The sequence below is a fragment of the Zeus faber genome, assembly GCF_960531495.2.
Source record: "Zeus faber genome assembly, chromosome: 4".
Taxonomy (NCBI): domain Eukaryota; kingdom Metazoa; phylum Chordata; class Actinopteri; order Zeiformes; family Zeidae; genus Zeus; species Zeus faber.
In genome coordinates, this window is record NC_137191.1 from 2,474,046 (window position 1) to 2,500,960 (window position 26,915).

General features: G+C 41.2%; 1 protein-coding gene across 1 annotated transcript in view; it reads right to left on the minus strand.

Annotated features, from left to right (window-relative positions):
• The window catches only part of gpm6ab (glycoprotein M6Ab), a gene marked incomplete at both ends in the record, with an annotated part of 49,493 nt that overhangs the window by 20,480 nt on the left and 2,098 nt on the right, over window positions 1-26,915 (minus strand). Inside the window, 5 exons of the mRNA XM_079999276.1 lie at window positions 10,684-10,749; window positions 11,358-11,434; window positions 11,555-11,708; window positions 11,933-12,089; window positions 13,784-13,976. Coding sequence (XP_079855402.1) covers window positions 10,684-10,749; window positions 11,358-11,434; window positions 11,555-11,708; window positions 11,933-12,089; window positions 13,784-13,976 — 647 coding nt within the window. The remainder of the gene's footprint in view (window positions 1-10,683; window positions 10,750-11,357; window positions 11,435-11,554; window positions 11,709-11,932; window positions 12,090-13,783; window positions 13,977-26,915) is intronic.

Below are 26,915 nucleotides of genomic sequence, written 5' to 3' on the forward strand. Positions count from 1 at the left end.
GTCCGATGGAGTGTTGTTCGGAGTAGGATTGGCGTGCGAGTGTATGTGTTCTAAGCTAATGTGTGTGGGATTCAAATTTTGGGATGGACAAGTGCGCTTGGGCACGTGACAAGCAAGATGGCAGCTGCCCGCCGCATCCCCACCCACATAGCCTACACCCCGCCCATCCCACAAGCCCTCGGTCTATTATGTGGAGTATGAGTTTTGGTACTGGGAGAGATAGGCGAGTCGCGACCGGATCGATCCAGGGGCGCAGCAGGCTGGGGAGCAACCACGCAGACCCCCTCCCCCCGGACCCAACCGTGCCCTAGTGTGCCCACCTCCCATACCTGGTAGAAGCCAACCTGCCCCAGGATCCCCCAAGAACACAGGCCCACGCACCACGGATGTCCCCAGAGCCGCCCAGGCATCCACCCAACCGCAGAGCCCCGGCAGACCAGGAGGACCCCCACATGCTCCAAAGCACAACGACATTGCACCAACTTAGACTCAAGTATTAAATGATGGAGTTATGTCAGTGATAAAAGTAGCCCATATTTCATTATATGAAACAACATTGTTTTTGGATATTGCCAATAGTTTTTCCATTGAGATGTGATCTATTAATAACTGCAACCATTGGGATGTGGTAAGATTATCTCTCTTTTTCCAATTGAGTAGTATTATTTTCTTGGCAATTGTTAAGGAGATCAAAATGGGTTGGTGGTGTTTCAGTGGTGGGTCGACTGAGGAGAGGTCACCGAGAAGACATATAGACAGGGAGACTGGAATGCTGCGACCCAGAAGGGTTGATAGCTTCTTGGTGATGTTGGTCCAGAATGCTAGGATAGGTGGGCAGAGTCAGAAGTATGAAAGTAGTCATCTCTGGTATCAAGGGAACAGTGAGAGCAAATGTCTTCATCCACAAAACCCATTTTGAACAATTTGGTTGTTGCAAATAATCTTCCAAATAATCTTCTGATATCGTTGGGAACAGCAAGGTCTCTTCCCATTTCATTGTAGGTAAAGATAAGGTGTCGTCTGTTTTGAATAAAAGTTTGTATATTCTGGAAAAGGGATTTTTCAAGTGACCGATATGAGTGAGTTGTTCAATCATTTCAGGTGGCGACACCGACAATTTTATTTTAACATTTTTAGAGACTGCTGTAATTAAAGGAATTGAAGGAAGCCGTAGCCACTAAATTATACCCTTGGGTTAAGGTTGGGAAGGATATAAGCAAATTGTTTTCAAAAATGTGTTCCAGATGAGTAATTCCTAGTCTTTTCCAAGACCTAAAGATTATTGAAATCTGGGTTGTGCCAGATTGGCGGGAATTTGTTTGGAGATAGGGTGTGACCACTGAATTTGAGGAATTTCCACCAGGCTGACAGAGTTGTTGCAATAAATGGGTTTTTAAGGCAATTATGTTTCCTTATAGATTCAGGAATGGGAGATCGGATAATGATAACTCCTGACATTCAGATTGTTCAATGTCTCGCCATCCATGGGCCAATTGTTGCTCTGGTTGTAACCATTTAATTATAAATAATAAAAATTCATAAATTCATAAATTGAAGATGGTTTGCAAGAGAGTAGTATCTAAAGATTGGGGCTGCTAGGCATCCACAGTCTTTGTTTTTCTGTAGTGTTGCTAGTTTAATTTTCGATTTCTTGTATTTCCAATAAAATTTGACGACTATTGATTCTAGAATATTAAACCAATGTACTGTTAGTTGCACTGGGGTCCTTGAGAGTATATAGTTTTATTTTTGGAAGTATATTCAATTTCACTGCTGCTATCCTACCAATTAGTGAGATGGGTAGGTTGCTCCATCAAATAAGGTCTTCTTAAATGGATTTGAGCAATGGAGTGAAGTTCAGGGTAAACGCATCTGATAGATTGAAGCAGATATCAATACCAAGGTATCTAATATTGCCCGTTGTGATGGTTAAGTGAAGTTTCTGGGTTGCAGCGTTACAGTCCCCCCCACTGAGTTGTAAGACTGTGGTTTTAGTCCAATTTATTAAATAGTCTGAGAAAGCTGAGAATTTACGTAGATATAAGATTGAACACCTCCCGTACGGATGATATTGGGTTTCGTATGTATAACAGGATATCGTCTGCATACAAACTGATTTTGTGAACAGAGTTTCCTGTTTGTAGGCCTACAATATTACTGTTTTGATGGATAGCCGCTGTGAGGGGTTCAATAAAAATTGCGAATAGTAAGGGGGGGGGCGGACATCCTTGTCTTGTGCCGCGTAGAGTGAAACCCTGTGTAACCATTGGTAGAAGCAGATGGAGAGTTGTAGAGGATTCTGATCCATTGAATGTGTCATGATCTCCGCCTTCTTCTACCTTCCCCTCCCTCTCCTTACCTGTCCCATTAGCCCAACTCCATTCACCTGTGCGCACAGCTGTTCCCGATCTGCAATCTAACCACAATATATGCCTCTCTCACCAGTCACCCATTGCCAGATTGTCTTCGATGCTTGCACCAGACTCTTCTCCGGATCGAGTCCCCGCTACCGACTCTGCCTCGCCCCGACCACATATCCTGCCTGCCATCCAGCCTGTCTTCTGCCTGCACTCCCCGTTATCAAACTTGCCTGTCCCCGACGACGTATCCTGCTTGCCCCCTACCTGTCTTCCGTCCACTCTACAAATAAAAGACATTACCAAATATTCTTGCCTGTCTTTGTGCTGCAATTGGGTCCTAACCACAGCCCTTATAGACTGAGGACTCTCCAAAGCCAAATTTGTTGAGGATTGAAAAGAGATATGTCCAATTTACTTTATCTAATGCTTTTTCGGCATCCAAAAAGGCAATAATAGTATTAAAGTTGTTCCTTTGAGATATGCTGATCAGACTGAATAAACAACGCATATTGCTGGATGAGTGTCTGCCTTTCACAAAGCCTGTTTGGTCTGGGTGAATTACAAATGGAATGACTTTTTCCAATTCTGTTGGTTAGTGTTTTACTTATAATCTTAAGGTCGCAATTAATAAGGCTTATGAATCTGTAACTGGGGGTGAGGGTTGGGTCCTTATTGGGTTTGAAAACCAAAATGAGAGCAGTATTCATGTGCAGAGGCATGGTGGATGTTGACTTGAGCTCTGTAGCCATTCTGATGAATAATGGGGAGATAAGTGACCAGAAGTGTTTATAAAATTCCACTGGGTAGCCATCTGATCCAGGTGATCTATTGTTGGGCATAGAGTAGAGAGCTTTTCCTGGGTTGTTCAATAGTAAGTGGTTGATGTAAGGTGGTTACCTGCTCCGTCAAAAGTTTAGGAAGGTCAATATCATCAAGGAATGAGTAAATGTTTGATATATTTGATTCATTATCAGAGTGATATAGGTTATTATAAAAATCTCTAAATATGTTATTAATGTCTTGCGGAGAGTATGTTATTCTACCTTGTGAATCTTTGATGGCTGTAATAAGTGATTTTTCTCTATCACGTTTCAATTGATTGGCAAGAAATGTACCTGATTTGTCATTGAATTCAAAACAATTTGCTCTTGTTCGTTGCATCAGGAATAGTGTCTTTTGATGGATGATAGTATCAAGTTGAGATGATATTGTCCTGATCTCATTTCAGATTTGCTCAGAAGATGAGTGGCCTTGTTGGGAGTGCAACTCCTTTAGTCGCTGTTCGAGTTAATTTTGGCATTCTTGTCCTTTCTTTTTCTTGTAAGTGGAGAATGAAATAATACTACCTCTTAGAACTGCCTTTGCTGTTTCCCAAAGTAAGTATGGTGATATTTCTGGGGAGTCATTCAGTTCAATCAAGGAAGTCCATTCTCTTGAAAAGAAATAGTTAAATTCTTTATCTGTCAAAAGTGATGTGTTAAACCGCCACCTGCCGGAAGGATTCCGGTTTGTTTCATTTATACGGTTGAAACTAATCGGCCCGCGATCGGAAATAACAATAGGGTGGATTTCTGGATTACTGATTTTGGACAGTGCAGAGTTATTTGTCAAGAAAAGGTCGATTCCAGAGAAACTTTGGTGGGGTGGTGAATAATGTGTATTCTCTAGAATGTGGGTTATTTGATTGCCAACAATCGGCAAGAGCAAGATTACTCATATATTGTTCTATAGTGTCCGACGAACGCCAGGATTTTGGAATATTTTTGGCTTGAGAACGGTCTAAATTTGGATCTAGTACTGTGTTGAAGTCTCCTCCCAATATGATAATTGATTCAGAGAATTCTAAGAGTTTTGAAAATATATTGTGAAAGAAATTTGGGTCATCCTCATTGGGGCCATAAATATTAGCTATGGTTAATTTCATGTTACCTAAAATCCCATTAATCATTATGTAACGCCCTTCTGGGTCTGATATTGTGGTTTTATTTTGATATGGGATGCTTTTATTGATCAATATAGATACACCTCTTTTTTTTTTTTGAGTTGTATGATGCAGAAATTATCTGATTAACCCATTTAGCTTTGGGTTTGAGGTGCTCAGATGCAGTGAGGTGGGTTTCCTGCAGTAGACAGAAGCTGGGGTTCATCCAAGTGAGGTGAGTTAGGATTTTGCTACGTTTAGCAGGTGAGGTTTAGCATGTAAGGATGTATTGTTTTTAATGTAGCCTATGTGATGTACAGGGTATCTTAGTCATCTGTGGCTTGTCCCACTGCTGTATCTTTGTCTTCCTGGAAAGAGGACCACAATAATATAAGTAATCCTTTAACTTTATTGTGTTATCCTCGACATTTTCAATGATTATCTATTTGTCGCAGTTTATGACCTGTTATATATACAGTATATATATTCATATATTTGATATGCCTAATAAATAACATCAAATCTCTATCATGAGCCAGTCACATGATAGAGACGTCATCAACATGCCCATTTGCCGGGGTTGAAGAAGGGTAATTTACTGCCATAACATACGAGGACAAAGAAGAAGAAAAATAAGATAATATACGTTCATATTGCGGAAACGTCAGTATCAACGCAAAAAAAGCCACAATTACTGACAAGTCGGTAGCCTCATCTGACATCTTGGGTGTGCTGTAAAAAACACTGTGCTGTCCCCTTCTGTCCCCGATCTCCCAGGATGGTGCCGCCGTGGGAAATCAGGGAGACATCTTAGCAGGGGTGCGGGCACTGCGAGCGGCCCAGCTCCGGGCTCAGGAACGTCAGCACCTCTTATACAACAGGGGGGCTCAGCTCAGACAATTTGCACCGGGAGACAATATGTTTGTGTTGCTTCCCACGTCCAGCTCTAAATTGCTTGCAAAGTGGCAAGGGCCTTTTATGGTCACACGGCGGGTTGGCAAGGTTGATTATGAGGTCGAACGGTCTGACAGGCAGGGGGGCAACACTGATTTATCACCTGAACCTTTTGAAAGAGTGGAGGGAGGGGGCATCAGTGGCTCTGGTCATGCCAGTCATTGAGAGAGGTAAGCTGAGGTTGGAGGTTCAAAAAGTGGCCAATCACACCACGGCCCTGTTAAGTGACTATCTCTCTCAATCCCAGAGGGGAGACGTGGCTGCACTTCAGTGCTGCTTCTCTGATGTTTTCTCCTCCCTGCCAGGCCTCATGTCCCTTATACACCACCATGTGGAGATGACCCAGGGGTGAAGTTGCGCTCTCGGCCATATCACCTGCCTGAACATAAACGCAAGATCGTGGCGGAATTGGAGGCCATGCTGGGCCTGGGCTTGACAGAGGAGTCCACAAGTAACTGGTCTAGTCCCATCGTGCTGGTGGCTAAGCCCAATGGGTCGGTCCGGCTCCACGCAGACTACTGAGGGATGAACGTGGTGTCAAAGTCTACCCAATGCCCTGGGTCAATGAACTTCTCAACCGATTAGGTACGGCTCATTTTTTTCATGACACTGGATTAAACCAAGGGCTACTGGCATATTCCCTTGTCTCAGATGTCAAAGGAAAATCGTCTTTCTCCACTCCGTTTGGATTGTATCACTTTCCCATACTTCCGCTCAGGTTGTTCGGTGCCCTAGCCACCTTTCAGAAACTCATGGACCGCATCCTGCATCTGCATGTGGCATACACCGCGGCCTACCTAAACGACGTAATCATTCACAGTGACACCTGGCAGCATATGCAGCATGTGGGTGTAGTGCTTGAGTCCCTGAGGGGGGCTGGGCTTCCAACCCAAAGAAGTGTGCCGTGAGACAGAGGGAGGTACAGGATCTGGTGTACAACTTGGGTGAAGTCCTCGTCCAACCCCAGCTTGATAAAACCGCTGGGGTCGCAATCACACTGAGACCCAAGACCAAGAAGGAGGAGAAGTAGTTGTTGGGGCTGGCTGGCTACTATAGGAGGTTTGTACCCGACTTTTTCGGCGCTAACCAGCCCCTTGTCTGACTTCACTTGAAAGGGTGCTTCAGATCCAGTCCAGTGGTCAGAGAAATGCCAGCAGGCCTTTGTGAAGGTCAAGTCAGGTCTCTGTGGAAAGCCTAACTAATTAACCCTAACTTCTCTCTCCCTTTCTGTCTGCAGACCTGCAGACACGTCTTGTCCCAGGAGGTGGACGGGACCGAGCAGCCAGTGCTGTACCTCAACTGTTAACTCTTGGAGCGGGAGTCGAGGGACAGCACAGTGGAGAAGGAGTGTTTGGCGAGAAAGGTGGCCGTGGGTTCCCTCGGCTATTACCTCCTAGGGCATGCTTTCACCCTCTGTTCTGTGCCCAAAATTATCATCATCATTATTATTATTTATTATTTATATTTTTCTTTTTGTTCCTCTGTGTAATAAAAACTCTTGCCATGTTGGCGCACCATGGCAAGAAAGACTCCGTCTCGCTCCATAAAACACTACCTGTGGGCCTATTGTTTATACAATAGGTATAAACATGTCTGACACGTACAATCTCCGGTTGCGTGCTACATGTGTGAAAAGGCAACTCTGGACAGTGTCTGTACCTAAGATCATGTGTGAAAGGAGCTTTAGAGTCTCTCATTCCCCCTTTTGGGTTTTAAGGTTTTACAAAGATTTACACATACACAATTTGACTGGTGACGTGAGCTTACAACACAATTCCACCAATAAAGACAAATTTGGAACAATGAGGACGAATACAGAGCGTGTACCTCATGGATATTCAAATCTTGCCCAGAAAATAAATTGACTTCCTGCGAGTTGTCTGGCCTTTCTCCTCTCCTTTTTCCTACCGGCTAAATAAAGTCATTTATTCTGGAATATGCAACTCATTAAAACACTAGTGTTGCTACGTTAGTCTATGCCACGCTATTCCCGCCATGATCACAAAAAAGAATGTCGGGAAAGGTGTTATTGTATAATTTTTTTACCACACAGTCCTGTCGCTTAAATATGGCAATTATTTGAGCTTATATTATTCTATTTTATCAAAACTTGACAATTGATATTCAGATAAAAAAAACAAAAACATAAAAAAAAAAAAAACACTCCACTCCACGCCTTTGCACATCTTTCACTCTGAAAAACAGCCCCCCCATCAGCAGCCCTCTTCCAACTATTGGAATAAAACAGGGGTCTGTCAGGTTGGGGACCGCTATTTTAGTTGATACATAATACAGCTGTTTCCAATGAAATCGCGATGCCCATTCACACTTTAAAAAAAAACGCCTCATAAAAGGGGCACCATAGACATCAAGGGGCAAAGGGGTAGGTACTTGGGCACCCCCTGCCACCCCCTCTGCACCTGCCTGATGAGCTGTGTGTATGTGTGTAATTAGTTAATTGGTTAAAAATGTTGCTTGCTTTGCGCAAGTGGCTTCTGCTTCTGCTAAGCTGTGGCAGCAGTATTGGAAGTATGCATGTATATTACTATATGTACGTGCACATTACTGTTGAATGTTCAGCCTACGTTATAAAGACAGATTTCTTAGCTGTCGTTCAGTCTTTGAAAATCACTGATTTTTTTCAGTTGATTAAATAACTATATCGTACCACTTAAATGGAGACCTCGGTTGAATACTATCTGAAGCAATGCAAACATATAGGGGAACACCATCAGCTCTAAACCGACATATAGTATATTAGGCCATCTGTAGTCCGAACACATGCACCATGATGGCTGCCAAGTGAACAATGTCTCACACTCTTAACCTCCTGCTTCGATTTTCCTGTATTGTCACTTTGTCTGTCACATCCTTCCTGTGTTTCTCTGTCTCTTTCCCTTTGACCCAGTTAGTCAGGAATGGAATGTGCAATACCAGCCATGATCTGAAAGAAAGTATTATAAAATATATATATATATATATATATATATATATATAGATATATAGATATATAGATATAAAACCTATTCTGTCATTATTCATGTAGCATTCAAAGTTTCTCAGAGCTTCTAAATATAAACATACAGTTCTGCAAAAGTACTGCTGAATTACTGTTGAGGTGAAAAAAGCATTGCACATTGCATATATGTGTGTGTATCTGGGGAGACTGATAGGAGAGAGGAGTGATATAATCCTGTGACGACATCTAATATAATGACAACCATTGCCAATAATTATTGCATTGTGAACACATTTGATGCTCAATTTTAGTTCAATCTGATGGTATGAAAGGGCGAAAAAAACTAAAAGCTTTTAGAACCAAAACTGGTTTGAAATCAAACTTAGATTCAATAGTATTTTCCTCCTGATCTGCTCTCTGCTCATTTTAAATATTTTCAGCTCTTTTTCACACACTCACACACACACACACACACACACACACACACACACACACACACACACACACACTGTGAGAGAAAAATGCTTACAGTAATTTATTTTGAATGAGGACAAAGGCCTCTACTTCCAGAGGGGGAGTTTTTTAAAACATTGTCTCTGTTTTCAAAGGAACCCCCAAACTTTATGTAGAGAGAAATGTTCTTTCTCTCTACAATGTCAACTCTAACATGGAAGAACCAGATCACATTTGGTCCTGTTTACCTTGTATGAAGATGAGGAATAACCACAGGGAGCCTGGCGGTGCATTGTAAGGGATTGTAATTCACGTCTGCCAGGTCATTTACAAGTTCCTGTGAATTTACTGTTTGAGGTTGGCATCCAGGGAGACAGTTGAGGGACACAGACTTGTAAATGACTTCTAACCCAAGCCACACCCTCTGTTGTTGTATAAAGTCCTCTGGATCAGAAATAAGATTAGACTGGTCAGAACACTGCTTTGGAGCAGTACTGAACCCTTCTCTTTATTCTGCAAAATAAATAATCTTGAATATTCTCATTTTTTGTTTTCTTGTAGCGAGCAGATTAACCTCACCGATCATTGCAGAAGAATTTCTTCCACAACACACACAAATACTTGCACACACACACACACACACACACAGACACCAGGCTCACCTCTCCTCTGTTTCTATGGAAACAGCGCCCTGTGAAACGAAATGATGAGGTGCCTCACCTTTTTGCAATTATTCTGCAGTTCTTCTTTGCTCCTGTTCTTGTTCTCTTTGCCTTTACCACTTTAACTCCCTTACTCTCTCGTCAGGTCTCATGTCATGAAAGCTCGCTCTCCCTCCAATTTCTTAATTTGATCGTTTTACTCCGTTGAACCATCACACACAACCAATGTACTTGTGCTTCCAAACAAGCTAAAGCCATGGGATTTTCCATTGGACCAATGAGGACGCATTCAGAGCGCGTATCTCATAAATATTCATATCTTGCCCAGAAAATAAATCGACTTCCTGCTAGTCGTCTGGCCCTTCTCTTCTCCTTTTTTCTACCGGCTAAATAAAGTCAGTATTCTCGAATATGCAACTCATTAAAACACTATTGTTGCTATGTTATTCTATGCTATGCTATTCCTGCCATGATTACAAAAAAGAATAGGGAAAGGAGTTATTATCTTCTTTTTTCCCCACTAAGACAGTGGTGTCGCTTAAATATGGATAATATTTGGACTTATATTATTAAATTTTATGAAAACTTGACAATTGATTTTCTTAAAAAAAATAAAATAAACCCCCAAAAATAAAAATGGTCCACTCCATGCCTTTGCACATCTTTCTCTCTGAGAACCCCCCTATCAGCAGCATCCCCCTTCTAACTGTCCAGATAAAACAGGGGTCCATTGGGTTGGGGATCGCTCTTTTAGTTGATATATAATGCAGTTGTTTCCAATTAAATCTCGATGCCCATTTACAAAAAAACATGCCTGAGAAAAAGGGCACCATGGACATCAAGGGGCAAAGGGGTAGGTGCTTGGGCACCCCCTGCCACCCCCTCTGCACATGCCTGACGAGTTGTGTGTGTGTGTGTGTGTGTGTGTGTGTGTGTGTGTGTGTGTGTGTGTGTGTGTGTGTGTGTGTGTGTGTGTGTGTAATTAGTCAGTTGGTTAAAAATGTTCAACTTGTGTGACCCATGTCAGTCTGACACTACAGCCAGGAGTCACCTGCTTTGCGCAAATAGCTTCTTGGAAGTATGCATTAGACGAGATAAGAAAAATAATATTTTTACTGATTTTCCTATAAAGTATATGCCACGGTTTTGTCATGTGTAACTCCTTGAAGAAGGCAAGTGTTAAGGAAGGCACCCTTACGGATAGAATACAATGCAAACACAGTGTTCCACCAGGAGATGGATTTAATTTCTCAGGTAGTCTACAGTCTACAACAATTATCATATTTTAGTTAAACAATAGAAAAGGCTGGGCTAATCAGCACTCAGCACCCCTAATCCCTCAGCCTATTGTGTAAGAAGTGCAGCGTTTCTTACCATGGCGATGACAGCGGCTCCCGCCCCAGCCAGCGCACATACGAACAGATGGAATGTCAAGTCCAGCTGCAACAGGTAGAACAAAACTTCACAGTCAACAAAATAGTGAAGCGATTTCGAAGTGACAGAAACAATGACAACACTTGTACTAAAAACTTGCAGTGCTCATGGCTGGCCTTTCTTAAAGCCAGCATTTGGCGAAAGCAAGGGGCTGTGGTTTAGTAGAAAAGAAAAGTTAAACTTATGTCAGGGGTCGAGTAGTTTGATGTAAATGTCCAAATCAGCCAACCTGTACTCAGAGACCCAGCAGCCTGACAGAAATCAAAGTTTCTACACTCACGATATTGTGTGCTTTTAATGGAGGTATGAACAACGTTTTCAACTCAACAAAACTAGCCAAGACAGCCACATGGAAAGTTGGTAACAGGCAGAGTCGAAGATGAGATCTCCAACCAAAAAGTGGTCAATTATTAGAGCAAAATAATTGACATTCACAGAAATGTCGCCCCTCTATATGGGCCTTTTTGGTGAGGTACAAATATTTTTAGAATAAATTGTTATTCCGCATTTGACTGGTGTCAATTACTTGAAATTTTGTTTCTTAGCAGGACAAAACCCCAATTAGCCACAGTTAAAAATTGATATCTCCATCTCGCTCCTATATTTTCCCTCACCTCGTTGGATTCACACATTTTGAAGAACTTCTCGGATCCTGTGCACACCTTCCTCTCCTCGGAGATGGTCACCACACCTGGGATACAAGAACAACAGTAGCAGCGTCTCACAAGTCGATGTTTCTCCCCCTGTCAGCCATCCACTATCAGAGCGGGATGTAGCAACACACAGCTTCATAACACCCACTCCATCTTACCGAACTGGCGCAGGTCCAGGCAGAGGTTGGCGCCTTCCACCAGGCTGGTGTTTTGGCACATGGACCACACATTGAAGTACATAAAGACAGGCAAGCCAGTGAAGGCTGTCACACCAAGCCACATCAGGAAGAACAAGTAGGCCAGGAACATCATCTAGAAAGGGGAAACATATAGGAAAGGGTTGGGAGGGTGGTTAGTTGGTGGTGGTCGAACACTTACTGTATCACTTCCACATTTCAAGCTCTCAAGCGCAAGTCTCTCCTGATTGAGATACTATGTAGATTGAGCGACTATACTGTGTAGTTGAATCTATGTTATCTTACGTATTTGCACATATTATTTCTTGGTTGTATGGTGAGAACAAAAGGCACTCTTACGAATGCAGTGAGACAGCGTCCACAGGCGGTGATCTTGAACTCGCCATAGAGATCCCGTATAGCTCCAGTGGTGAAGAACCCTTCCACCAACAACAGAACACCAAACACAAAGAATCCTCCTGCCAGGCCGTAGATAATGTACTTCAGGATGTCAATACTGCAAAGAGATCATAGAAACACACACACACACACACACACACACACACACACACACACACACACACACACACACACACACACACACACACACACACACACACACACACACACAGCATCCAGCACCTTTAGAATCACCATTTTATACTTTTTAAGATTTGGTGTAAACATTTGGTGTAATAATATTTTTTTGCAGCCTCTCTCCCTCTTTCTCTCTGTCTTTTTTTTTTCTCTGTCTCTCTCTCTTTCCTTTTCCCTCTCTCCTACTCTGGCCTTCTCCAAGATCGAGTTCTGGTGAGCAGGTGTGTCCTAGACTACCCAGAGAGATTCTCGGAGCGTTAAACCCCTTATCATGGCGGAATACCAAGCATTCACACAAACGAGCGCAGATGCAAGTGCAAAGACTGCCGAGAACCATTATTATAATCTTCTACATGTTTGAGTCATATAAAAAAAAATTTAACCCTTATAATAAGTTTAATCTCCTCTTTGGAAAAGAGGAAACTCACTAAATAGGCAGCCAGTCTTTCTATGTTAAACTGAAAAAAGATGGCCATAAATCGTGCCCTTTGTCAGCTTTTATTCACTCTTTAGCACGTCCATAAATCAGCTATTTTGGCTGCATCTGTGCTAATGTAAAAGGGTGGAGTGAGTACATATATTGTGAAAGCACTGTGGCAATTGCAAAAGTTTGTTCTAAATAAAATGTGATATCACTGACATAATTTTTAAGACTGTATTTAAGCACAGTGAGAATCTGCAGCAGAGCAGTACATTTATCAGTAGTAATGCGTTCAGCGAGGTTGTGCCATGAACAATTATAAATGACGGGAAATCAACATTATAATAAGACCTTTCCATTAAGCTTTCAAAATATTAAAAAAAAATACAGTTTCCCTTTTTCACATATGAGCAGGCTACCCCCTGAAAAAATAAAACAGTTTAAATATTATTTTAGATTTCATTATTTATTTTTTCAAATTATTAATAAAAAAAAAAATGTGGCAGACAGGCGGGTGTGGTTAAGCGGGAGGTGGCTGCGGGAGGTGGCTTCTTCCTGCACCGGTGCAGCTGTACCGAGTTGGACTGATCAGCCCCAATGGTGCTGATGGATCCAACTGGGCTGGCTGGGAGAGGTTTCTTATGTGTTGTTTGGATGTGTTTTATTTTTTGTTTATTTTATTACATCACTCATTGCCAGTTTCATTGATTTTGATTGAAGCCGGTGCACTGCCAATTGGAAAACAAAATAACAATAATTTATATTAGGGTATGCAATATTTATTTCAAATTATGAATAGTGTTGTTTTTCCTCATTTGCAAGGTTATGGGTATGATGGACATGCTGATACTGTGTAAATATTATTTTATGTTAACACTGATTTTGAAGACCATGCATGTATTTTCCACAATTGAGCTATTCTCTAAATCAGATACAACATGAAACTGTCAGCGAGTACCAAAAAACACCGAACCGCACTCAGTTGAACTACGTCACATAAGCATCTTGTATAGGTATCAGGGCATTTTATACAAATGAGTACAAATACATGAGATCTGTATGGGACCTGATATTCAATACCATTATCAATAAAACAGGGATTGGGGAACCTTGGGTCTCCATGTCATTTGAAATCCTGGACCCTAACAAGTTTAGGAACCAATGATGTGCTGTTTAGGTAAAAAATCACTCACATGGTAAAAACGTCCAGCATTTCTCCTGGGGCTCGGATGAGTTCGAAGTAGTTCTGGAGGATGGTGACGCTTCCAGATAAAGCCTCGTGACCACAGCCGCAGAACAAGGCCACACCCATGTAGAGGAGAATTGTGGCGATGAGGGAGGCCCAGGGCAGGCTACCTACACAGCGCTCACAGCATTCCTTGCAGCCTACAGAACAGGCACAAACAGGCATGTCCGGATTTAAGTACATGTACAAGTGGTGACTTTTTTCCAATTTTAATAGCCATTAGGGTTACGCTTTACAATCCTCTATTAACTAATGTTGATAATTATGGTTGGTATACAGATTAAATATGGTAACGTTTAGGTATAAGGTCAAAAATGGTTATGGTTAGGCATTAGGTTGGGTTTAGGTCAAGGGTCTCAAACACGCAGCCCGCGGGCCAATTGAGGCCTGCAGGCCAATATTTTGTGGCCCCCTACTTGACATCAAAGTTTAGTGTTAGTGTGGCCCGCGCGTTTTTTTCACACGCACCTTTTTGCCGAGTCATTGCGCGAGTCATTGCCCTGGCCGTTTTATTTTTTTTTATCACTTATGGGCTACCATAGCTCAGGCTCATGACAGCTTCCGGTGGTGTTTGTTGACAAGTTAGCCAATGCGAATTAGCAACATTAGTCACTTGGTTGAAATGTGATTCTGGAATGAGCAACACAGTGAAGTGGAAGGAAAATATATCCTGTCACCCAGTGCAAGGTACAGAGGACTTAGGAAGTTGTCGGACTCCATAAGAGTAATCAGTGACCTAATAAAGACAGCAGAGTGTTGCAATAGGAAAGGGAAAAGAATTCCATTGATAGCAAATAGCATGAGATGGGTGGCATGAACAAAAGCCAAATGGTGGTTAGAACCTGAATATTATAAAGAAGATGTTATCCATTATTATTACAAGAGAAATAAAGAGAAGGAAAAAGGACAGATATGTGCAATTGCAAAAGAAAACAAATTTACCAAGAACAATTTAATCAAAAAGAGCAAGAAAAACATGAGACAATGCACTTGATGTTAAGAATTAAGACAGGTGGAGTAACATGGACATATCTGTCTGAAAAACTCTTCTCCACCATGAACTTTAATAAGTCAAAGTACAGGTCCAAACATACTGATGAGCATCTTCAAGCCATACTGAGGGTCTCAACTGCTTCCTCCCTCAGGCCAAATGTGGCTCAGCTGTGTAAGAGGAAGCGCAGAAGATCAATCGTACTTTTTTTTGGAATACTTGAAACCCTTTTTTTGTGAAATAATTGATGCCGCCCAGCCTCACCCAGACTCTACTTCCAGCAGTCCCCAGGTAAGTTGAGTTTGAGACCCCTGGTTTAGGTATTACTGAAGTCAAGAGCATCTAAATGCCATTACTCACAGTTCATTCTGTAACCAAGTCTTTAGTCCAAAGTCCTTAGCCCAGAATTCAAGTCTCAAGTCTGAATTCTAAGTCCAGGTCACCAGTCCAAGTCACCAATACCAAGTTTTCTTCATGGTGCTTCATGGTGGTAGGACATCAAACGCTGCCAAGTCGTTTCTCATATATTTGAGTGTTTTAGTGCCATTTGAGAGGATCAGAACAGATACTGTAATGAGTCAGGATACAGTATTGATCTGCCGTCGCTGCTCTGAATTTAACTTACCAAATAAGGCTGACTTTATGATTAAATGTACAAACGGAATGCAGTGTTGAGGGGTGTTCTGATAAAGGATTGTCAGGGTTCGCCCGGGTCCTACCAGCATCAGCCACTAGATGCCGCCAGTACTGCCTTTTCAGGGTTGCTCTGCTTCACCTATTTCTGTTCCTGGTTACCCTGCCTCATAAGGTGATATGTTTGACCTGTGTCTCGTTTGGTCGTCCCTATTTAGACCCTGTCGTTTGTGTCCTCGGGCGCTCAGTCTTGAGTTTGTCTAACCTCATGACAACGCTCTTGTTCCAAGCTCCCGAGACTTCTTATTTGTTTTTGCCCAGTTTTTGCACTTGTTTTGAGTAAACCTCTATTTTTGCCACCTCGCCTCTGCCTTGTTCTCTGCACCTGGGTTCACTCAGCACACCTCCTCACACAGGATGGTAAGATGCAGATAGTATAAAACAATGCGTGGTTCAGAAGTAACCAATGACAAAACAGAAAGATGGGATACAGATTGAACATATTTTGGCAGAATAGTAGTAGATTTTATTCAATAGCTCCATGTATAAGGTATACAGACTTATATCGAGATACCTGACATATCATTTTAATGTAGCAGGTAAAATAAATTGTTGCACGTATCTCCAGCGAACTGCGCATGGATCTACAATCTGTGTAAAGCAGCCTTTGACCTGTTTTGGTAACTCATTAAACTTCAAACTGCAAGAGCTCGGCAATCGGTCTCTGTGTCTATTGGTCTAATTGCTTTTCAGCTCCCTCCATCTTTGTCTTTGTCAGTGCGGTTACCAAGAAAACGAGACAGAGAGTGAGAGAAGCTCTCATCCACGCAATGGTTAAAAACAATACTTGATGCCCCTCCTTCTCTCACTACTCCCACTGTCCTTCTCCTGATGCAGCCCTCTAATGCATTTTAATTAGCAGTGCATCCTTATTCCCTGGAGAGCCAAAGTGGAGGAGTAATGAGAAGAGCAAGGGGGCCAGAGGAATTATTGAGCCATTGAGTCATCGGAGGTGGTTGTAAAACATACATGAAGCAGACCTTAACAAATCGATCGTAGGGTGTTCATTACAGCAATATTTGTCTGTTTGAAATTCAATGTTAGTGTCAATATTTCAGCTAACTCTGGTCAGTGTTATAACTTTGTTCGAGAACCATCAGGACCCCAGAAAAATGGCTTACTGAAGCCTGTTCATTCGTATATATAAACAGACTGTTGTGTGGAAGATGTTGCATAACTGGCTCCCACTAATGGCCAAAGTGGAAATGAGTTGAAATATTTTTCAAACCATCCCTCAATAAATACGTCTGTTGTCTTGTGTTCTTTCAAATTTAAGAGTAAGATGTATTGGAGATGGACGGGCAGTTATAAACTCTTATGACGTTTTATGATCTTAAAAACCTCTCAAAACACTGTCACACTAAAAAACACATCTCAGCTTACAAACCCAAATCAGTGTTATATAGAGCCCTGCACCTTCAGTTTCTTCAATGAACCAGGATTCATTCAACGCAATTACTTATTACTGCTGATGATTCAACCGGGAGAATGGCTGACTTGGAGATTTACTTCCAGAAAAAGAAATTTCACCATATTCTGTAGCACTTTCATATCAAGTGTTTTCTAAAATAAATGTCATTATTATTATTGCATAATAATAATAATAATAATAATAATAACAATACTGATAATAATAATAATAATAATAATAATAACAATACTGATGATAATAATAATAATAATAATAATAATAGATATAGCTGCAGGCAGAAATACACAGTGTCCATTTTCGACACCAATTACTCATTTTTGAGTTCCCTTAGAATCAGCATTACGTCTAAAACAAGTTGAATTTTCTCATTTCTCACGTAATGACGAGGTGACGTGAGTTTTCAGAGTCCTAGTGACACCAGAATTACTACTACAAGGATACACTTGTTGCGGGTTATGACTTTATCCCAAAAATTAGACGCTGGCTGTCTACTACCTGTAGTCCAGAGAAACCTGCTTCAAAGTGTCTCTGTGGAAAGAAATCACGCCGTGTGGAAGTTTTATTCAAATGAAGTAAACACTACATGTCCCTCTGAGACATTTCCTCAACTTTTTAAAAGTTTTGGGACCAAAATAAAATGGACACGATTCGGACCCGTTGCTCTGGAGCTGCAAGCTAACTCCATGTGTGAGGACACAAACACAGAACATGTTTTTGACTGCTTTCGACTCCTGCAATTTGTGTGTTAGGACTGGCTCGAATGTCACAGGAGCTACTCGGCACCGGGTTAGGTGCAACAGAATGTGTTAATATTTACAAAAAGGGTGAAATAATAAAATATCAAACGAAACGCCCCGCTGATGTCAAGCATGTAAGACGATAAACACACACGCCTGCACACAAACACATACCTACGCGCAGTTTGTGAATGGACATTCATAGCCACAACCTGCACATTTATAAAGAATTGGATGATAATGTCAGAAAGCGTCTTACTCCACAAACTCATCTCGCTTCACCACGCAACCGAGTGTCCCTGTTCTCAGGACACCTCAACCACGTCCGTAGCTGCAGCGGTTGCCCTTTTCCAGATACTTTTAGCCCAAAAAGTGCCAAGGAGAAGGAAAATAATGAAAAATAATTTGATTTATAATGCGCCTTTCATTGGGGACCATCTCAATGTGCTACAGGAAAAAAAGATAAAAGAACAAGATGAAAGAAAAATGAAATAAAAACAAAATAAAAAATGAAAACAGGAATTAAAAAACGACGGCTTTCCGGTAGACGAGAGTATTTAGGCCAGTTTTAAATCCATCCAGAGACTGGTGCCACATATTATTTTAATCGCAGTGCCAAAGACATTGGTAATATACGAGTAAAGGCAGGTAATTTTAACTTTGGAAGTATTGGAATGCTGGGATGAGTGAATGAGTGCGATGTTTTACAATGGTAGCAGCTGTGACTTATTACTAGGTTATGAGAAGAAATATTACCATGGCAGTCTATGATTGGCTCTTTGGGAAACTGATGATTCAAACATTCCTTTCAAGTTCATTTCTACACAACATCTTGTATTTTCATACACGTGTGTTGGTATATTTCCCAGAAATTACTTTGTAATTAACAGCTGGTAATTTAAAGGTTTCTTAAAAGACCGTTATGGTTGACAGCCATTTTTTCTTAGATCTGGTCCCAAGGGCTGTGAGGAGTTCCGGCCCCAAAAAGACAAGACAAGGTTTTACTTTTTTCCCCCCCTTCAATGTGACACACTTTCAACAGGAATGGCGATGTTGCAGTTACCTGGCCTTACTCCACATATTCAATAGTAAAGGCTAAATTCAAGACACAAGATACAAAGCACTATCGTTGGATGACAAGAAGGCTGACTTGAACTTGTTGACTATAACATCACACTATCAACCACGGCAAGACCCTGCCGTTCCTCCTTCCCTATCCAGCTCTAATCCCACCCGGACAATCTCTCTCAGTTCACTGGCTTAAACTAACCTTCTGCTTTCTCCCTCTGCTCATCCCATTTTCAAACGAAAGCTTGCCCAAACATGCACCTCTTTCTCTCTCTCTTTCCTCTGTTCCCCCACCTCACCCTCCCTCGTTCTAATCTCTCCATCTGTTGTGGCCACGTCAAAACAGGCACCCCGGGGGCACACCTCTCTCCACAAGGCAGGAAGACAGTGACGGACAAACAGAGAAATAGTCAAGCTAAGTATTAGATAGATAGATAGATAGATAGATAGATAGATAGATAGATAGATAGATGGATAGATAGATAGATAGATAGATAGATAGATAGATAGATAGACAGATAGATAGATAGATAGATAGAATAGATAGATAGATAGATAGACAGATAGATAGATAGATAGATAGATAGATAGATAGATGGATAGATGGATGGATAGATGGATAGATAGATAGATAGATAGATAGATAGATAGATAGATAGATAGATAGATAGATAGATAGATAGATAGATAGATAAATAGATAGATAGATAGATAGATAGATAGATAGATAGATAAATAGATGGATAGATAGATAGATAGATAGATAGATAGATAGATAGATGGAGGGGGAGGCAGGGATGTGTTTGTGTGAGACAAAGCATCTGTTCACTGGAGTCAAACAGTCAAGCTAAGTATTAGATAGATAGATAGATAGATAGATAGATAGATAGATAGATAGATTCACATTACACCAACGCTATCAAACGTTCAGGGCGTGTAGTCTAAATCGCCAGTAGGGGATGAGCATACCGTTGAAGGGTATACGGCATCGAAAAGAAAAAAACTGCTGCGTTTCACTCCATCATAACGTTGATATGCAACATCCAAATGCATTATGAAATATATCGGCCAATCAAGTTCACCAAGGCACCGGCCTGTGTACTGTACTGTACCGTCTTTATGGGGGAGTTTAGAGGGAGTGAGTGTGAGAAACATTCTGGTGTTTTCAGGAGGTATGTTTTATCTGGGAGTTCTTGGCTTAAGTGAAAACTTCCATTTCCATTCAAACTTCCAAAACTTCCATCTGTACCGCAGAGAGGAGTTTATTGCAGAAAAGGTGACGGTTGGAAAACGGTTTCATATCTCCAGAGGGAAACATCCAAACTGTCTATGTCATGATATCCGTGAAAAGCAACGGAATAAATTTGCAATTCGTGTGTGTGCACACACACACGAATGAGCTTGCAACATATTCAAAGGTTGAAAACGTCTGTACATTTTCAATTACCATGCCACCGTCCACATATATCCAGATGTGCATTCTTTAAATTAAAAAATGTATCCCATGTAATGGGAGATGAGCGAATCAGAGAGCCTAGATTACTGTAATGAGAAAGATGTTGTGTAAGTTCACGATGTCCAGACAATTTGCCATTCAAAAAATTGACAAAAAACAACCTCAGTTATAAAATTGACTTTAATGCACGACTACCATTGCGTTTAGCATTCGGTACACGCACACAGACACACATAGGAAGCACTCATATATAAACACTCATACAGAGAGAAACACAAAGTAGTGAGTAGATAAACATTTAAGCACGGGCACACACACACACACACACACACACACACACACACACACACACACACACACACACCCCACACACACACATTTAATTGAGCAGCCCTGTTGTCATGCCAACCACGGGTGTGGTGGGAGCTCGCTGACCCACTTTGCCTGTAGGGTTGTCATGGTGACGAAGGGGCAACGTCAGGCTTACAGTTGCACTCTCACACAGACTCACACATTTGCTATAGGATACACTGTTTATATGGATTTATATGGATTTTCTCCACGATATACATCACACAATATCTAAACACGCAAATGGAAAAATCCCATGTCAAACAATATCAAATATCATCTCACATGTCACACTCATATTATAAGGAATTTTAGTTTATTAAATTATCCTCATCAATTTAAATAGCATCTCACAATATCATATATTCCGATCATCTTGAGGTATGACCACATCAGCTTGTCTGAAGGAACGGAAGTTAGTGGTTAGTTAGTGGTTAGTGTGTAAAAAAAATTTTAACATGAAAATGGGTATCTGAGGTGTGTCTGTGTGTTTTTGTGCGTGCGTGCGTGTGTGTGTGTGTGTGTGTGTGTGTGTGTGTACTGTGTACTCACCATAGCAAAAGAAGCAGATTCTCATCAACACTACTAGATAGCATCAACAATAGAAAGTGGTTTTCAAGAAATTGTGCGTGGCAGTTTCGACTACCACACGCCACCCAAGTAATGTTTTCAGCGACCTCCGACAGAGACTCAGACGACGGGGTGGTAGACACACCAGTTTAATGTAGAGAGTGGGCTAGATGGAATAAGCCGATAGACATGAGTCATGACAAGGGCTCCTCTCCAGAGTGTGTGTGGGGATGGGGCTTTTACCTGTTGCTCGTAACACCAATGAACAAGCAACAGGTATGCAGCCACTCTGATCCTGGGCCCCCAATTACCTAGATCCAGGTCAGGTGTGGCTGCTCAAACCACACCATGCCCACATCACATTGTGCTTCTTTCATTTCGGCATCTGAAAATGCTCTAAAATACCCACAGTACCCGCAAGCTTCATCGGCCCGTTAAATAGTGATCGCTCATTGGTATTCTATTTCATAAATAAATGAGTATATCAATAGCTAGTGATTATGTGCAGATACTAACTGTCCTGTTTCACAATCGATTTGTACACACACACACACACACACACACACACACACACACACACACACACACACACACAACTCCAGTCTTTAGGGACAATGGTGTCTCATTAGCCGGTGATTTAAATGTCGGACAGTCTAGGCTGATTGTACTGAAAATAACACAGCCACTGGGAGAATGTGTTTGGTGTGTATATGTGTGTTAATCTCCGTTGCCTGATTGTGTTTTTCTGGAGCGGGCGGGTCCAGGTCACAGGGTAACACAGTTACAGAACTGCACAAACACACAGATACAGACACAGACACAGACACACACAAACACACACACACACACACACACACACACACACATGGTCACATAGGCTCATACATAGTTTCAGAATCTTGTCCTATTAAATTAAGTGCAATATTCAACATGCACATGTGTAAATCACCACTTTGCCAAAAAAAAAAACAAACAAACAAAAACACAGATCTGGTCATCATATGATGTTTTAAAAACATTGACCTCTTAATGCAAATTAATAGGTCATGATATTTTCACACATATACATTTATAGCCACTGCTGGTTGCCAGCATTCCTTAACAGTTCCGAGTGCTGTCAGTCAAATATCTGCACATCCTCTCCTCTCTTTCTCTAGCAATAGAATTGTTTCATTTATTTCAGGCGTTGAACTGTGTGACTGTAAGTATTGCGCTTCAACCCCCCAACACACACACAGACACAAACACACACACACACACACACACACACAAACACACACATGCACACACACACACACACACACACACACACACACACACACACACACACACACACACACAGATTCACCTTCAGTCATCCTGTTCAACCCCCAAGAATGACATCACATCTAAAGAGCTGATACGATAAACGATAATTTTTTTAAATAGTATAACGCAAAAACAGAGTTGTTTATGACTGTGTTTGGATTTAGATTTTTCTTTTTTTTAAGTCAGGGGAGACACAGTGAGATCTAATTCATCTCTTACTTAAGGCTGGATTACTCATCTCTGAATGTGTGTGGGTGTCTTACGTGTAGCTATTTTCTTTTATACTTGTATGATTTTCTGTATAACAATACGTGTCCATTAGGTGGCAGTGTCACTTTTAGTGAACCACAATGTACAGAATACATAGAAGAAATCAGGTTTTTTTAGACCCCAAAAATATAGATATGCAAATAAAAATCCACGTTCGAACCTCATCTGCAAGTCGGGCTTCTATCTGCTACATTCTCTTTCCCGTTTCAAAACCGCCTCCTGACAGTAAGTCAGGCAATTCGAATAATCAGCTTTTTTGAGGCACAGGACCGCTCAATACCTTGTTGAAATTAAGGAGCAGTGCACGTCGGCTCCTCTCCAAGCTACTGCGACCTTACGTTTAATTGCAACCCCCTTCGAGACGTTTACGTTTACCTATAAACCGCCATTTATTGTCTCCCTCTTTCCCTCCTCCCACTACAGTCCATTCCTCACAATCTACTCATAACATTAGAGCAGGATTTACACATAATTGCATGAACTTGTCTAAGTCTTGCATGTCTTAGTCTGGAGGCTGTGACAAAATGAACGATAAACTCTGTCATCATACCCAGTTGTGTTATGACATTTATGTCATCAATACCCAGTGAAACCTTGTTTATTCAAGCCTCCCTTTGTACCAGTAAATTTACTCGTCAATGGCTATGAAAGCTGTCAATTGTGTATTGAGGTAAGTATTGTCAGAGGTTTGTTTCTTACAGTTCCATGTATAGATTTTTCAAGATCAGATGAGGTGTGGGCATGAGCATATCCACTGTATACAGGATTTGTGACACAGCACGCAGCAGGGCCGACTATATAGAGTCGTGATACTAAGTCAGTGTGGCAGATCCACCACCCGATCCGCCACCCACACGCCACCCGAATGGTGTATTCAGGGCCCTCCAAGACAGGGATACAGGCAGAGATGTTGCAAACACACCAGCATATTGTAGAAAGTTGGCAAGATGGAACAAGCCAGGAGCAGATGGAACATTGTCATGACAGAGGCTCTTCTCTTTGTGTGGGGATTTTACCTGTTGCTTGTTGATTGCTCTAACGAGCAACAAGCGTACAGCTACCCTGATTCCGGGCCCAATTACATAGACCCAAGACAGGTGTGGCTGCTTAAACCACACCACCCCCACACCACATACAATATCCCCAATGCCAAACTGAGGCCAGGGAGAATCGATGGCTGAAGGGAGTCTTTACATTTTGGGGATGTACATCGGTGGTGTGCTTCTTGCCCGATAGTGTTGGTACTGAACTTGGCCACAATCATCCCAATGGGATGCATGGACTGTAGGCCACAAGGGAGCGTGATAATGTAATTGAGATTGTTTTTTTTTTTTTTATTGTATTGAATCTTTGTTGGGGATGACCTTACGATAGCCAAGAGCCCCATGACAGTTTTCTTTACATCCTATTTTTCCGGTTAATCTAAAGGAGTGAAGATGTCACACAAGGCTACGTGAAAATATGAGAGAGGCCAGGACGGAACATCAAATAAATATGCATGGTTAAGGTGTAAGACCCATTGAGTGCTACAAATAATGTTGTGTTCCCATTATAATTATGGCTGGGCTTCATTGACTACTGCTGGCAGCAAAAATTCTAACTCATGACGTGTCTCTTAGATTGTTGCCTTGCCATGGCTGTCTTCAGGTTTATGTAGGCCTATCTATTGCTTAAGGCTTAGTTGACTGGGTTTGGTGTGTTTGTGCGACTGTTCTGCCTGACATTGTGTTTGAGAGAATGGTCCTCCATTGGTTTTCAATTGGCTGTGCAGATGCAAAATTTGGCAATGCATAGGGCCTACAAAGAGGATTGGCCCTGGGCCCCATGGTGGTTAACCTCAGCCCTGGTACTGAAGACTTATGAGTATTTATGTTTCCGCATGGACTATTGCAGGGCGAATAATGTGTCCAAGTTTGAGGCCTAACCAAGTTTGAGGTCAATGAACCCCTGGATGGACTTGGCGTAGGCCACCTTTTCACGACACTGGATTTGACGATGATCCTTATTATCAACAGGGCATAATCAATTAATGTGGTCAGCGATGCTAATCATTAGGGACTATAAGCTCCAGAGGGTGTATGGCTAATAGCATTAATTAAGTGGTTGACAATGCTGCAGTTCTCTACAGACACACAATCGATGATACACTGCACACTACATTGAAAACTGTAGTGTGTCTTTGTGTGTGTGTGTTAATACAGCTAGATTGGCAACCTATCCAAATGTATATGGAAACATATTCTGTTCGGAAAAGTTTGTCTGTTAAGTTCCCTTAGAAAATAAAAATAAAAATGTAACATTCTTAAATCAAGGCTGAACAACCATATGGAACAAAAGGTAATGTGCGCCAGGTTGGTCCAGCAGGTTATACTGTAGTGCTATCTAGTGGATTGAATGACCTGCTGTTGGACATGAACATGAAAATAATAATGTTGATTCTATTCAGTTTCAAAATTAATTTAGTTTTGGATGACCTTTTTATTTAGAAAATTTCACAAAAGATATAAAAAGTAATCCAACCTATCCGCCTCTATCTTCCAGCCAGGGTTGGAAAGTAATAAAATACAAGTAACAGTGTTCCAAAAACACACAAGAACTAATCCTTAACAGTTGGCATAAAAATTTGCTCGGAAAATTCCTCCAATTATTTAGGGGTTACATTTAAACCTATTGATGACACGTACGATTTTATGGCTGATTTTCACTGGAACCATAATTTTCATTTACAACCAAAACTGCCAAATAAAAAAAGCTGATTGGAGCAGAGCCAATTGCTTGTTCACCTGTTTTCTGGTGGGAGGCAAAGTTGTAATAAAGGTTTTCTGTTTTGCTGTAAAAAGCAGGTTACTGTGAGCCTGGCCTTTTGTCTTTTTCCCTTTAGTTACATACTCATTCTATTGGTGAATTTTATACCTTAAAAATATAAATATTAATATATTAAAATTTGTATTTGTAAATGAATCAAAAAGCAATCAGGTTATGTAGTTGAGATGCAACAAAATAAAATATATTATACTTTTTACAGTTGTATTTAGTCGATTTCATTTGGAAGTCATTTGAAATTATTGCACTGCAGCTGTCACCTCCCCCACCATATTGATGGCCTCCTCTCTTTTCCTGTCTATATTCAATTTCATATTCCCCTCCTTCTTCTCTTTCTCCCTGCTTTCTGCGCTGCGTGCTCCCCTCTTTCACTCTGCCGGCCTGGTAAGCGAGTTTGTATGGACCAATTCCACTCACCACGTTGATGCATTTTATTAGTGGTCACAGTAATTAAATACATACAATAGGGCCAATGCGCGCGCGGGCACACACACACACACACACACACCCACAAACACAGAAATATAAAGTGAAAGTGAAAATGGGTGTTAGCAGGGGTTAACGGGTGTTAACAGCTACTATTTCTGAAAATGATCATTTTCAGAAATAATCAATATATATATGCTGCTCATATGTGTGCTTTTGAGAAAATAGGAATATAATGGCCAACAGTCAAGGTGTCTCTTTAAATTTGTGTCTGACATAACAATCCACATAAAATTGTTGAATTGTGCAAAATAATGTTGTCTTCATTCCCTTAATATGCTGCTAAACATTTTTAACTATTGTTTTTGAGATGTGCTAAGATCAAGCGTCAAGGGTCAAGATAGGCCATTGCGTCTTATTCCATCAAATATGTTTCTGTTAAAAACAGTATGCCATGATATTTTTAGTGAACAGATGTGAAATTGTGGGAACTGTAAAATCAGTACCATAACGATTGACATCAGAGTTCAAATGTGTGATGTGAAATATGTATAATATTATAACAAATTCAACAAACATCACAATGTAACTTATAATAAACTCACAGTATATGGACAGGCTATTCCTCAATGTTACCAGATAAGGCAATTAACATTTTGTAACACTTGTGACAATTGGGTTCTATTTTTAGTCCATAATGGCACAGGACTCATAAGACCATCTATAAATAATTTGCACACTTCCAACCTCCTACTTTTTTTTTTTTTACCCCTCGTCTCTCCATACATCAGTTCCATCCACCTCCCCATCCCCCATCCGCAAAAGTGGGTCAGGAGAAGCGGTAGTTAAAGGAGATGCTCTCTCTCTCTCTCTCTCTCTCTCTCTCTCTGGCAATATTAGCGCCGCAACGGTGCACTGGTTCTCCAACTCTTCATTGTTGTCTGTCACTGGTAG